Here is a 14,711-nt window from a genome sequence, read left to right on the forward strand (position 1 = left end):
ATTGAAATATTCAGCAAAAGTACAAATACTTTGAAAATTGTACTTACAGTACTAATTGTACTAAGAGCCCTGTAATGTTAAATTTCTCCTTTGTGAGATTAATAAAGTCTATCTTAATCTTATGTACTGTGCTTGAGTGAATCTATTGAGTTATATTCCACTTCTGGAAAAGCAAAGATCTCAGTTTGTTTGTAATCTAACCAACATTTAGGTGTTAATATTTTCCTCCTCAGCAGCTGCATCCTTCATTTGCACACTTTTAAATATGAAAACAAGGTGGTTAAAATCAAACCCAGCAACAAAATCTTCTTTGGAATGACATTTATTACACAAGCAAAGAGTCTCTACCCTAATAAAATGTACAAAAAGAGCATTTTACATCAAATCTTTCTCAAATTACTGATTTTTTTTTTGATTGATATAGCTGAAGTGTCCTCATTTATGTCCTCAGGTTTTACATCTACAAGACATTACACTCATCCATACATTTTTAGAAAAGAAAACAAACCACACTACATTCAGTCCGCACAATTCCACTAAATGAATCCCATCACAATTCCTTTGTTTCACATTTAAGAGCAATTATTCGGGTTAATTATGATGTTGTAGATCACTATTGCTGCTGAACTACTCCTGAAACGTGTTAAAAATAAAAGAAGGCAGACCGAAGCACACTGAGAAGTCAAAGCTGCCGATGTTTAAAAAGGTGGAAACGTAAAATCCAGTGTTCCTAAACAACAATAAGTGTCCTACTGCACATGCAAAACTAGTGTGAATGCTTAAAAAACAGAAAAGTGCAGCCATGTAGCATGATCATGCATCGACGACAACAACAACAGTCCATGATGCAGCGTGTAGCACATAACAGTTCAGTCACTAAACGGCCGATCACGTGAACAGAATAAAAAAAAGCAGCTGCACAGATCCAGATGTTAAGTTCCGGTGAGCTGATGGTCGTAATCTGTAGTAAATAAACAATCGACTGGAGGCAGAAAACAAGGAAAACATTGACAGAGTTGTGCCATTTCCAGCCAAAACATCACTAATTTATTCTACTTGTGGTGAACCAGCATCAAAACAGCAACATCTACTTTCAGCAGAAGGTTAGAAAAGGTTTGTGTTTTCATGTCAACAGAACACAGCATCAGCACCAATCCCGACAATATTCTGCAGCTGTGTGAGAAGAAAGGAGTTCACACGAATTTTCGGTAAAATGTGAGAGATGTGTTCTTGGTCCAAGAAATAAAATAATTGGGTATGAGTGGTAAAGGTCCCAAAACAGAAAAACTGTGAAAAGAGCATTTGTTTGTGACCGCAGCCTCACCGCTTTCATAAGGCCTTCAGTAAGGACACATGGCACTTCAACAGATTACTCCTCTATTGTAGCAACAACAGCACAGAAACGACACAGCCGGGAAAAATATCACGACATAATTATGCCTTTTTTTTTTGCATCAAAGGATATTGAGCTAAGGTTTACAGCTGAGATGAAGAGATAAGTGGTAGAGCTGCTGATTAAACTGATCATCAACCATTTCATCAGTGTGATTTCTGCTTCTTGTATGTGCATTTTTTCGAGTTTCTTTCCTCCTTTACAACAGCAAACTGAATATTTTTGGACAAAACAAGACATTTGTCATCTTCAGGACAACATTTTTCACCATAATGGATCCATCAGCAATGAAAATAATCATCAGGTACAGTTCTAATACGCAGCATGAAAGATAAAATGCAAAATAATCGAGCTTTCAGGATTGAGGATTGTGTTGCCACTTTGCACACTGAATTGCAAGCTAGACATTTGAATAAAGAAGCCAAACAGCGTCCATTATGCAGGGCATGTTATGTAAGAATTTACATTTGTGAAGCACGTCTTTATCACACTAAAACTCATTTGTAAATGCACTGTGGGTCTTCTGAACCCCCCGCTGGATGGAAACCATTTGACAAGTTGTTTAACGTTACGGTGCAGGAAACTCTACATCATGAAGATATTTTCTCAACATCTTGTTAGTGTTTGCAGAACTGAAACTTATCAGCATGAGACAGAGCTGCTGCGCTCATTAGCCTGAGCTCAGTTCATTAGAAGTGGAAGACACAAGGAGCGCGTTTAAGATACAGCGAGGGAGAGTCAAAGACAGATTACGCAAGCCAGGAATTTCATTTGGAGTAACTTCAAATTCAGCTCTATAAATAGTGGCCTCGAGTACAAAAGGTTTCCAACACGAGACTCGAAGGAAGGAGCTCAAAACTGTTGAATGTTACAACTCGGAGCTGCCAGAAAAAACAGGTATGTGCAAAGTGAGAGGAATCATGCGGATTGTTTACATGTACTGAGCAGCTAATGTGCAGGAAATGCTTCTGAACCAAAACCAACATTTAAAGCTCCTCTGGACTTTGTTGTACAGACACAGGAGCAAAGGAAATAAGACTTTTTTTTGGTCAGTTGTACGACCACAACATCCACAGTGATGTTGGGAGGGGAGATAACGAGCAGAACGGACTGTACGATGCATCCCAGACTGCTTTGCTGACAGTAAAAAGTGGTGCACTGCAGTAAAGAAACTGGGTGGAGCAGTTAAGCTGACCTCAAACTTCTTCACTGCAACCTCAAACTATCAGCCGGCGGAGCGAACAGCCACAGTGAACTCCCAATAAACCTTCAAAACGTAAACTGATCGCTTAACAGACCGACACGTTCTCTGCAGAGTGACGAATAAAACGACAGATCCAAGTTCTTCACAGCACTCCAAATATAGAGAATACCCACAATGCATTCACAAAGTTACCTCTGCATGTTCCGCTATGAATTAAAATGTCCTTATGTGCATTTGTTTAAACCGCAAGCAAGAATTAATATACAGAAATATCCCTTAATTACAAAGTTCCTCATGAGCCTTTAAAGTCAGCATAAGCACAGCAAGTATTGTACAAAATCACCACAGCACATGTCGTTTAAAGGCTTAATATAATACAGAATATGCAAAAAAAAAAAAAAAGTGTAAGACCGAAGAAAATACTCATAATAAAACAAATAATTCTAAATTAGTTTGCATCAGAGCTGCAACAAATACTTGATTTGAGTAATTTCAGAAGCAAAAAGCCTAAATTCTTTGATTTAAGCTTCTTAAATGTGAATATTTTCTCGTTTCTTTTCACCTTTATGACAGGAAATTGTACATCTTTTAACCCTCCTGTTGTCCTCATTTACAGGCACCAAAAAATATCGTTTTCTTGTCTGAAAAAAAAATCAAAAAATTTAGCAAAAAAATTCCCCAAATTTCTGGAAATTTGTAAAACCTTCAGGAAGAAAATTCCAATAATTCCTTAAAAATTTCCCTTCAAAGTTAAATTTGAAAAAATAATACCCCAAATTTGGCAAGAAAATTCTTGTAAATATTTTCAAAAATTGAGTAAAAACCTTTTTAAAAAATCTCCCAAAATATCTAAAGTGATTCCATATATATCAGTAAAACTTCTAATATTTTTTTTAAGAACATTCACATAAAAATCAACCAAAATCCAGCGAATTTCGCTGGATTTTGGTTGATTTTTATGTGAATGTTCTTAAAGAAACATTTTTAACATTTATTTTTTTTCCCACCAAAAAAATGTTCAAAGATTTCTCAAAAATGTTGAAAATGTGGACATCAGAAGTTTCACTGTGAATTTTTTTTCCCTACATTTTCCAACTTTAAAACGGGTCAATTTTGACCCACAGGACGACACAAGGGTTAAGGACGTCATCTTGGACCGATTGACTTTTTAAAAAAAAAAACATCTGCTGATATTTTTATGATTTTATAGACCAAACAACAACTCAATCAATAATTATCAGTGGAAGTAGTGGTTAGTTGCAGCCCTATCATGTAGAAACCAGTAGTGTGCTTATAATGACTCGCAATGCTCTTCATGCAAGAAAATTTAAAAAAAAAAAAAACTTTTCCTGTCCATCTTAAACGAGCTACAGTTTCATAGCTGCCAGTTAATTCTTTAAAATATTTTAGTGCAAATTCAAAGTTCTGCCACACACACTGGGTTTGGATTTAAGGCCATAATTTAAAAACATGAAAGTTAACAATAAAGCATCTTAAAAACTCAACAGCTGTTTTATATTTGTAATAACAATAACAAGTTTTTTTTTTTAAAAATCTGGACTTAGGAGGAACAAAGGTGAAGCACAATGACTGGTCTTCAGTGGACTTTAAGTTCACACAAAGTATGTTTCACACAGACGTAAACAGAAAGCAGATCAGAACTGAAACATTCTGAAGTTATTTCGACAGCATTAAACGTTAAATTACACCCATGTGTGCATCAAAAACACACGCGCGCACACACACACAAACCAGATGAAAGAAATCATACACAAGTCACTGGTAGATCTGGTCTGACGACAGGAAACACCCGTTACAATGGGATGTCGTTAGGGAAGCATCTAAACGGCTATTATGAGCTTCACTTCCAGCCAGTTTGCACAGGAACATCTGCCATCAACATGATGGGAACGCTGAAGTTGAAACTGGGCCAAATTATTCAACTCAAGTTTGAAGATGCAGCAGGAGGAGGAAAAAAAAGAGACACTTTAGGCACATTTGTCTATTTAGAGATGCTGACTGGCATTAAACACATTCAATACCTCCTTAATTTTACACATCTGGAACTGCTGCATGAAGTCTATTCTGTTTAGCATAAAATCAGTGGAGCATTTTAGAAAACCAGCACGAATAAAACCTGTAGAAACAACAGAAATGTCATCCTACTTTAATTTAATGCGATGAGACATTCTGCAGTCAGAATTATTCAACTTTAGATGAAAACACCTCCTCCAATGCGCTGCAAAGTGTAAATACTCGATTTCTGGGGGCTTAAATTATGCTTTCAGATACCGCGCCTCCATTGTGCATTTAGTAAAAGAGAGAATTTGTTCACACTTTAGATCCAAATCTCTCTGAGCTTTCGGGTCTTGAGCAAGAGACTTTAGTGCAGCACAGAGGCAGTTTGAGTGGAAGAGATCCAGTCGGGCTCAGCGTGGTAGAACAGAAAGCTGTGGTTCTGGCCTTATTTGGTCCCTGACACACCAAGCCAACAGCACAGTTCAGCAGGAGACGACTGAACTTTCTGAATAAGCTGTGAAGCTCTCTGACCGACCCAGCAAATACACTGTATATAAAACAAAAAACTATTGGTTTTATGTTTTTCCAGAAGCAGAGACACCACTGACATCAAAGCAAAGTGTATAATGTCAGGGACTTTCCAGCATAGAAAAGTTTCTGGCAACTGGAAAAGAAGCTTTAGCCAGAGCCAAAGTGAAAAGAGAGCTGAGGAGGGGTTTAATTTACTTGACAGTAATAGAGATATTTGCATTTCAAGTGGTCTGAAATAACAAGAAAATGCCTAGATATCTGGTAAAGAAGATGTTCATGGATCAATCATGCATATTTTTGTGCATAGTCAGCCAGGAAAAATCCTCAATGTACAGCAAACCCTTTGAAGGCCGAGAAATTTTAAAATGTCACAAAAAAATTAAGAGAAAAAAAATAAGGCTTGGTTTTGTAAACTGCTCTAAAGCAAATAAACTGGTGGCATAATATCGGCTGACGTTAACTGTCCCAAAACTTTAGGAAAGGGGGGAAAGAAAAAATTTGAAAAGTTTTTAGGAATTGTAAATCAGCCAAGCTTTAATTTTGAAGTCTTCTAGTACTGGAATTGTTTGAGGCTGTCTGGAGACTAAAAGTGCAGTTTAATATATGCCATGTCAAAGTTGGTGCATTAAGTTTCTTTTTTTACTCAAGAAGTCCAAAAGCACCTCATGCCTGTGCAAACATCCATCCATCCTCTATACACCGCTTTATCCTCACGAGGGTCGCGGCGGTGCTGGAGTCTATCCCAGCTGACTCAGGCGAAGGCAGGGGACACCCTGGACAGGTCGCCAGTCTGTCACAGGGCTACATATACAGACAAACAATCACACTCACATACGGGCAATTTAGAGTAATCAATTAACCTCAGCATATTTTTGGACTGTGGGAGGAAGCTGGAGTACCAGGAGAAAACCCACGCATGCACAGGGAGAACATGCAAACTTCATGCAGAAAGATCCCAGGCCCACCCCGGGATTTGAACCGGGGATCTTCTTGCTCCACTGTGCAGCCCCAAGTGCAAACACTTTTTGCAAATTTCAAAATTTTGCTATCTCCACTAAGTTTTTCTAATGTCATGATGTAAACACAGCGAATGAAACTACTTTCACAAATCCACAGTGCTGTAATCCTAGTGTGGCTTTCTTTGCCTCATTGTCTGCAGTGTTTTCTGGATTACAGAAACAGGCTGCTGACTACACCTGTTCTCTTTCAGGTGAAGAACATATGTTGGAGGTCAACTGGTCACCATCTGTACGAGCACAATAAGCTCAAGTGGAACTTTTAGCAGAAAATGTGAAGAAAGAAAAAGTCTGCACTTGACTTTTTTAGGTTGGCTTGGTGTGTCAGGGCCCTGAGGCGGCCAAAATGTAGGCCACAGCACTCTGTCTGGGAGTCGGGGGGTTGGGTGTGTTACAGAGCACATTACTCGCGGTCCATCTGTTTCTGCACGCGCCAAACACCCCCCCAACCCCGGCCTTCCTTTCCATCTCAGACTAAGGGATTACCATCAAGCACTAGTCTGGGTCTAATCTCCTTTTGAGCCGGCCTGAACAGCTCTCTCCTTCTCTTTCTCCCGGTCCTCCTCCTGAAGACGGGCCTGCAGTTTCACACAGATGCTGGTGTCGCCGCTCCGCACGGCCTGAAGGAAGAGGTCCGTGTGGTTCTTCAGCCGGTCCAGGTCGGTCTGGGTGCGTCGGTTCTGTCGGAGGAGCTCCTTGGTGCGCAGCGTGATGTCCAGCAGGCCGGACTTGCTCAGGATGTTGTAGGTGTTGCAGAAGCGCTTCCTCTTTGAATCGGCTTCACCGTCGCTGAGGTTACAGTCTTCTGCAGGGATGTTCTCCTGAGTCTGAGGACCACCAGGGTCTTTGGAGCTGGTGGTGGTGTGAGAGAACGACAGGGAGCTCATGAACTCCGTCTGGTTCATAGCTGATGAAGGCCTCTCTCTGGCTGGACTGCTGCAGCTTTCTGTCGTGGGGAAGGACAGTCGGCTCTGCAGCAGAGGAGACATGGTGCTGGAGGGAGCTGGAAGACTCGGTGTGGTAGAACCAGAGATAACGGCACCACCATTAACACTTTTCTGCTGCTTCTCTCTCTGACAGTGTTCCCGATGGCTGGAAGTCAAAGTGCTACATCTCTCTGACCCTGAAGAAGAAGAAAAAGAGGAAGAAAAAGTAGAAGATGAAGAAAAAGAAGAAGAAGAAGAAGAAGCAGGAGAAGGAGAAGAAGAAGACGAGGTGAAAGACGATGAAGAAGCAGTTCCTCTTCCCGAGGAACCGGAGCTGTCCCCAGGATGTGGTGCGATCTTGGGGTAGGATTTCAGGATTGGAAGATACTTCTTGGGGCGTCTGTGTCTGGAGGTGGAGTCTTTGGAGGCAGTGGAAGCTTGACGAGAGACCACCGGCTGGAGAAAGACCACCTGAGGCTGCTGAACCACCTCCACTGTAGGACTGAACCCCCACGGCTTCAGAGCAGGAGGATTATCTCCAGGCTGAAAAGGCAAAATGAAGAGCTTTGAGAGTCAGAACATCGACAGTCTTGCCATGGATACATAGCAGCTTTTTTTCCCCTCTTTTGAATATTCATGAGACAAATGTCACCGTTAGCAGAGACTCCAGTCTGCAGCGGAGTTACCGACATTTTACTGTTAAACCACACGATTAAGTTGCAAAAATCACCAAATTAGCTTCCCTTTCGCTTCTCTTCTTCCCTCAGCAGCTCTCTTCTCTTGCTCACATGGATCACAGTCTAATTTCACTGAATAAATTTTGCTCTATCGTGGAGTCACCTGATCACGACCATCTAGAGGAGTCAGATGATGTGTCCTGACGTTCATTCAGAAACACTGCACACACAGGTTTGAGCCAATCAGTGTCCCAGATTTAATTATATACTACTACTACAAAAAAGTAACTTGGCTCCAGGTGCACAAACACACTTAAGTCTATTAGTTTTTCCTGCATTAAGGGACTTATAAAGGTCCCATATGGTGAAAATCAATTCTTATTGCTTTTACTGTTTTGTGTTCTGGTCCTCTCGACCATGCCACAACCAGTTAGTGTCCCAGCTTTACAAGGGAGTAAAAATTCAACATATGTAACAGCTGAGGCTTTTAGTCACAGGAATTATACAGTCATGGTTAAATAACCCAACTTTACAGCATTTTGAGCTGAAAAACTGAAATACAAACTGTGGGGAAATGTGAGACTTTGATTAGTTTGCTGAAATGGGCACAATAAAAGAGGTTTTAGAGATTTTAGTGGGAGCTGAAGTAAAACCACCAGTCCCTAAATGACAAGAACTAAGAATAATTTATATATTTAAACAGCTTTGTTAATTGGGTTTTTATTTACAGCCACATAAGAGACACTTTTGCTTATTAAATGGTCAGAAATAACAGGAAAAAAATCACTGCAGACTCATTGCTTTAACTGCATGCAGACTGATCTTCCTGCTGTGTGTATTCACCTCCCATAAAGGTACCCATTCTGAGCAGAAAAAAGGCTTTGAAGTTACAATTACATTTTACAGAAGCAGAACTGTAAACAGTGTTTTATGATAAAAACCATGTTGGTAGTAGGCCACTCCATTTTACTAACAAAAATTAAAACATTTAGAGGGTTTAATTCAAATCAAGGCCACACAACTGATCCACTCACCAAACTACATGCGATCAAAATCTTAAAAACTGAAATAATCGAGTGCAGAAGTGAAAATAACAACGAAATTTAAGACTATGAGTTTTCTACATTAATTTAGCATGTGTGCCACTGCAGAGACTAAATGTTTATGGCATTTATTCTCAGCCCTGTGTCAATGGTCAGTCTTTTTTTGGTGAAAAATTCCAGGCAGTTGTGACTCGACTGCCACATGCAAGTTAAACAGGAACCGTAAAAGTGGACCACAGCTTTCCTGTTGTGACCTGCCTGTAGCGAAAGAGCAGAGAGCTGAACCTCTGGAGGGAGCAGAGGGCTAATCCTTCCATGCACAGAATTCCATACGCTGAGATTTTAAGTCTAAAAATTACAGTTCTCTGAAGAACTGAAGAAGCCTCTTGGATGAGAGGTGAAACGTCTTCAAGGAATTTTCTTAAAGTCCAGTGGATTGATTTAAACTACTTTGGATAACCATGACCTGGATGAATGAGAACCTACACAGACACAGTTCTCCTGTGTTACCTGCTTGAGCAGAACGTTGTTCATGATGATCATCGGGGAGAGATTGGAGTAGGAGCCTCCCACCACAGCCAGCTGAGAAGGCTGGGGCCCTGAGCCAGACGTCTGTGGCCCCTGCTGCTGCTGCTGAACAGGGTGGGGTGAATCCTCAGAGTCTGTGGTGTCCATCGCGCTCATGTGCTCTGAGCTTGCATCTACAGCACAGACAGAAGAGCGGCCGAGGTTTTAATTCAGCGATTCCTCATAATCTAAGCGCATAAAGCTGCGGTAGGAGTGTGGTCCAACCTGAGAATCCAGAGTCTCTCTCTGAATCGGTGCGAGAGCCTCCAGACTTCATGAGGCGTGGCCTGTTCGCCACCCTCGAGTGGATCTCTGCCTTCCTCTTGGTGCTCATCTTCTGTCCCACGGCACTGACGACGTCCTCGGCCCACGAAACTAAATCAACACATCAAAGGCTACAGCTGGGAATTAAACAGCGCTCAGACCCTCTTCACATTAGCAACAGAAAACAGAGCCGCATACTGATATACACATTTATAGAACTGATACTGTGGTGTCAAATTGATACCGAGAAACGGGAAGTTACTTGTTTTCTGTGGCACTTAAATTACCAGAAGTACTGCAGCTGTCACAGCTAGCTTTCTAGACATTGTCATTTCTCCTAAATGACTATTGCAAGTGAAAGTGGAACCATAAGTCCACAGTGACGTATGAGGGGAAAAAACTCAAAACGTGTGTACAGAGAAATGTAGTGTAAAAGTTAGAACCTGCGTCACTTTTGGAAAGAAACTTCTCAAACTTATCCAAGCAGCCCAAAGACAAACATTCAGATCTGTACACAGAATTCAAGCTGAGAGAGTTTCATTTATTTGTTTTATGTTAACAACATGTCATGAAAATATCCAAATTACTGTTAGTATGTGAGAACATCTGTTGTGGCAACAACAGCAGCAAATTTTGGATGTTTAGGGGAATGAAGCAGTAGACCTGGACCTCTAAAGTTTTGAAAAACTCACATAAAAGTCCTCACAGGGAAACTGAACAACTGAGTCTCATAAAACAGTATTGTTTGTTTGAAATACTTGAAGCGACATTCCACTGTTTTTGGAAATATTAATACTTTGTCATATATTAACTGCACCTACACAATTATTTACATTTTTTTACATACCAACAGCTGGACACTGCAGTAGAATTGTTATGTCACCATTAAAAGTTAATGGGGTTTTTTTATTAGTTTTTTGGCACTATACTGTTCAAAGTAGCAATTATGTCTTTTTTCAGCTTAAGGCTGCATACCAAGAATTTTTTTATTAAGTTTGATTAAGTTGAGAAAGATATTAATTTCCTTGTTATTTTTTCCACTCTGAGGTATTTAAGTCGAGAAGCACAGTATTTAAGTAGAACTGCTGCTGACTACCAAATTTCAGGTACTTTGACAAGTCTGTGAGAGATATTTTATTACTTTTATACTATCAATAATAACTTCCTCCTTTTCTGGCTGCTTTACAGTTTATCTGCCTTTGCTTGTTAGAGCTGCAAGGAAAAGCATACCAATCAATTAGTTGTCAACAATTAAATTAACCTGCAACTACTTTAATATTTAATTAATTAACCTGCGACGATTAAAAAAATTTACATTTTGTGATTCCAGCTCCCTAAATTGACTATGTTTGAGCTATGGATAAAACAAGTATTTTGAGGATTTCAATCACAGATTGGTGTTTTTAATATTTTTTGATATTGTAGTCCAAACAACTGATCAATTAATCAGAAAAAGTAATCGAAAGATTTACCAACACTGAAAATAAAAGCTGCACTAGTTGAAATATTTTTTTTCCTGTGGTGTCAAATTGGCATTGAGAAATGTGTATTTTAATACCAAATTTTTAATATTGTGACATCCCTAGCTACGTACAATGATGTGAAAATGTATGAGAGTCATTTGACCACTCATATAAACAAATGCTTCTTTCTTGTTTGCCTGTTTTACAATCTATCTGCCCACGCAGAACAATTACAAGTGAACAATGAAAGTCTAGTTTATAACGAAAGCCTGGTCACTTTATCATTATTTGCTGATTGTAATTGGCTGATAACAGGCTAATCACAGATATAATGGTATCAGCTATGTGGTATATAATATGCACTGATATTAAAAAGTATTTTTTACAAAACAGAAGGCAGAAAAACATGGTTGAGGTAACTCAGAAATCAGTTTGTCTAGCAGTGACTCCGTTGTCTATAACAGTTCCAGCACTGCACGCAGCACAAAATTTAACATTCAGATAAATTCTATCAATTCCTTAAAACATAGGGGAATAAGTATTTGTTATCATGAAACAGCCAAGCATGGATTATATCTGAAATGATGATTGGCAGATGGCACAAGTCATTGACGAGTGTGGCGGACATGTCAAAGCAGAGCATCGTGTGACGGGCTGTCCATCATACCATGCTGTCTCAAACTATTTCTTTGACAATAAATGGTGGAGTTGTGGACATTTAAGAGCCAAGCAGGAGCCCTGACTGACACACCACAGCATCCAGCATGCCAGCAGCTCGTTCTCATTTTTCATTGTCATCTGTGCCATCGTGTTATTTGAGTAAAGCTGCATTACAAAATGGCCTTTTATAATCACCGGTCAAGGAAGCATCTGTGTTGTGGTCACGCTATCTGACTACTGTCCTTTAAAGCAACATCTGATCAGGGTGTGGATTAACTCAGTGGGTGAGAATTCATCACCAGGTGAACAGCTCAGAAACTGTGACTAAATCTTACCCTTTACCAACCATAATAACAAAAATTAGTCCTGAAGCAGTGTCTAATTCAACTGGTCAGTATGAAACCTGGAGTGGTATCATCATATAGTTTATTCAACAGAGCAGGCTCGACTATATTCTACAATACTGTCTACAGCACATGTAGCACAGCAGGTAATACATTTTCTGCAGCATCGTCTTCCTGATCAGGTGTAACATACTGTGACTGATACGATGTTGGGAAGTTTTTAAACAATGGCTCCACCATTTTCTCTTTTAAATACATCTTAACATACAGTACAAATGATGGATGTCCCAATATTTCACTCCCTAAAATGAAAACTGGCCCAAATTCTTAGTAGCACTTGATTTTATTTCACAATACCACAACACCTCCACCCTGCCATAGATTCGTAATATTAACCTAACTGTAGCGGTGTATAGAGAATAGATGAATGGATGTAGGAAAACACCAGAAAACAAATCTGAATTTAGCTACACAAGTTAATCCAGGTAGTAGCTTGATAAGGCCAACGGACATGTTCGCTACCAAAAGAGTACTTTAGCTTGACATTAAAAGGTAGTTAATGAAGGCGAGTAAATTTAAGTCGCATATTTGGGCTAATTGGGCAAAAATAACTTTAAAAACGCACACACACACACACACAAAAAGAAAAACAGGCGAATAAATAATGTACTTAGGATCCGGTTAGCTACCGCTGGCTAACGTTAACTCGACAACAGTTCAAAGAGAAGCTAATGTTGCAACGTTAACAACACAGTATGTACAAAATCAGAACAACACTGCCAAAAAAAAGCGGAACAAAATAACCCACGTACTTTCTTTTCGGTGCTGCGCCGACGACAGTTTTTAAAACTGGCCGATACGAGCTCGCATCCGGGTCGAGTTCTTACGGCTGCGTCTGACTTGTTTCTACGGTGTGGCCGTTGCTGCTCTGCCACCGAGAACTCAGTGTTCCACGGTACTGTACACGAGACCGCCCGCCCCTCCCCTGGCTGCTCGGTCACATGCGGAGCACGGTGGCAGCAGCCATGAACGACAGCGCTTTAACTGTCCTCTGAGGGGTCCAAAACGGAAAGTGGGTTATCTACGGTCCGTGGGCGTCCCTCGGCTCACCTATCGGCCATTGTTCACGGACAAAAAACTGCAAGAAGCGGAGAAATTCGTTATAGCCGCTGTACCATATTTGGAAGTTAGGGGCGTAGTTTTCTCCGGAGTATCAGCCACGTCACATTCCTCACCCCGTTACGCCCGCCCACCTGACCGCCTTCCTGGCTTCTGATTGGCCAGAGCCGCCAGCAGCTAAAAAACGTGACTGCTGCCAAATGTGTGGCAAGTTGAGGACATCGTGTTCGCGGTGCAGTCGGAGGTGTACGGTACGACAGACATCTCAAATGTACCGCCGGGAAATCCAGTGACGTGAGGGCTCTTGGTACATTACATAACAGCATGGTTGGCCTGCAGCTCACCCTAGCACAGCGAGTCTGGTCTGCTGCATGTTTAAAGTAAACAAAACGTTGGCACTCAGCACAAAACGTCCTCACATGCTTCAGAGTCATGCTGCATTGAGCTGTACATCCACCCTCACTGCTTCTATCCCTGTTGAGAATGAGGTGGCAGGTTGGTGGTGAAAGTGTGCAAAGGGAGAGAAAACCACAAAGTACAGTAAGAGGACCAGGACAGGCTCTGAGAAACATTCCCGTATCTGCTTACACCAATTTGAAAAACATCACAGCACTAAAATATTTGCAAAACTAGCATCAGTTCACAAATTTGTCTGGGGAGCTTGATCGTCCTGTTTGGTGAAATACTGTATGGAGAAGCTTTGCAGTTAAATCTAACCACACCTTACACATGGGTGTGGCTCTTGTTTGATCACCGGGGGCAGGATGTGTAATTGTATCACCTTGCAGTAAGTGGATTACTTATAAACTTAACAGTGAGGTACTTTGGAACTATCAGTTTAAACTTACTACATTAAAATGCAGGCCCCACAGTTTAAACTCAATTTAATGGAATCATTTCTATGTCTATCTTTATTTGTAATGACAGACTCAAACTTTTTTTTGCATGGAGGATACCAAATTTCCTTAGAGGTGTTCTGCCTTTCTTCTAACACCATTTTTTTTAGTTGCCCTTTCCTGGAGGGGTTGTATTGCTTGCCCTTTCTCTTTAAAACACCCAAAACTGGATTCAAGCCATTCAACATACTTGTCCAAATCACTGTTTCTGCCTTATTCTTCTATAGAAGGTCTTGTGTGATTTAGTGTTTTGGATAGTTATCATGCTTGAATGTTCCTCTACTTCAAACCTCTGCAGGCTGAGTCATCTTGTCAGCCAGTATGTTTGGTGTATCTATCCATCCATCCATCCATCCATCCATCCATCCATCCATCCATCCATCCTTTCATCCATTGTCTTCCACTTATCTGGGGTCAGGTCGTGGAGACAGCAGACGAAGCAGGTCATTCCAGACGTCCCACCCCCAGCAAAGCTTTCCAGCTCTTCCTGGGGGATCCCGAGGCGTTTCCAGGTCAGATGAGATACACAATCCCTCCAGCAAGTTCTGGGTCTACCCTGGGGTCTCCTCCCAGGCACCTCCAGAGGAAG

General features: G+C 40.7%; 1 protein-coding gene across 2 annotated transcripts; it reads right to left on the minus strand.

Moving 5' to 3' along the window:
- Positions 1–306: 306 nt before the first annotated feature.
- On the minus strand, positions 307–13,309 carry cipcb (CLOCK-interacting pacemaker b). Of its 2 annotated transcripts, none has more exons than XM_022194440.2 (4): positions 12,920–13,309; positions 9,602–9,751; positions 9,320–9,510; positions 307–7,632 (listed from the first exon to the last, which is right to left on the minus strand). In XM_022194440.2, the coding sequence occupies exons 2-4, from the start codon at positions 9,708–9,710 to the stop codon at positions 6,670–6,672; spliced, it is 1,263 nt and encodes a 420-aa protein (XP_022050132.1). In that variant the 5' UTR covers positions 9,711–9,751; positions 12,920–13,309; the 3' UTR covers positions 307–6,669. The 2 variants fall into 2 exon arrangements, with proteins under 2 accessions (XP_022050132.1, XP_022050133.1); XM_022194441.2 differs by having other exon boundaries at positions 9,602–9,771.
- Between the last annotated feature and the right edge of the window lie 1,402 nt (positions 13,310–14,711).

The sequence above is a fragment of the Acanthochromis polyacanthus genome, chromosome 16 (genome assembly GCF_021347895.1).
Source record: "Acanthochromis polyacanthus isolate Apoly-LR-REF ecotype Palm Island chromosome 16, KAUST_Apoly_ChrSc, whole genome shotgun sequence".
In the NCBI taxonomy this organism is placed as follows: Eukaryota; Metazoa; Chordata; class Actinopteri; family Pomacentridae; genus Acanthochromis; species Acanthochromis polyacanthus.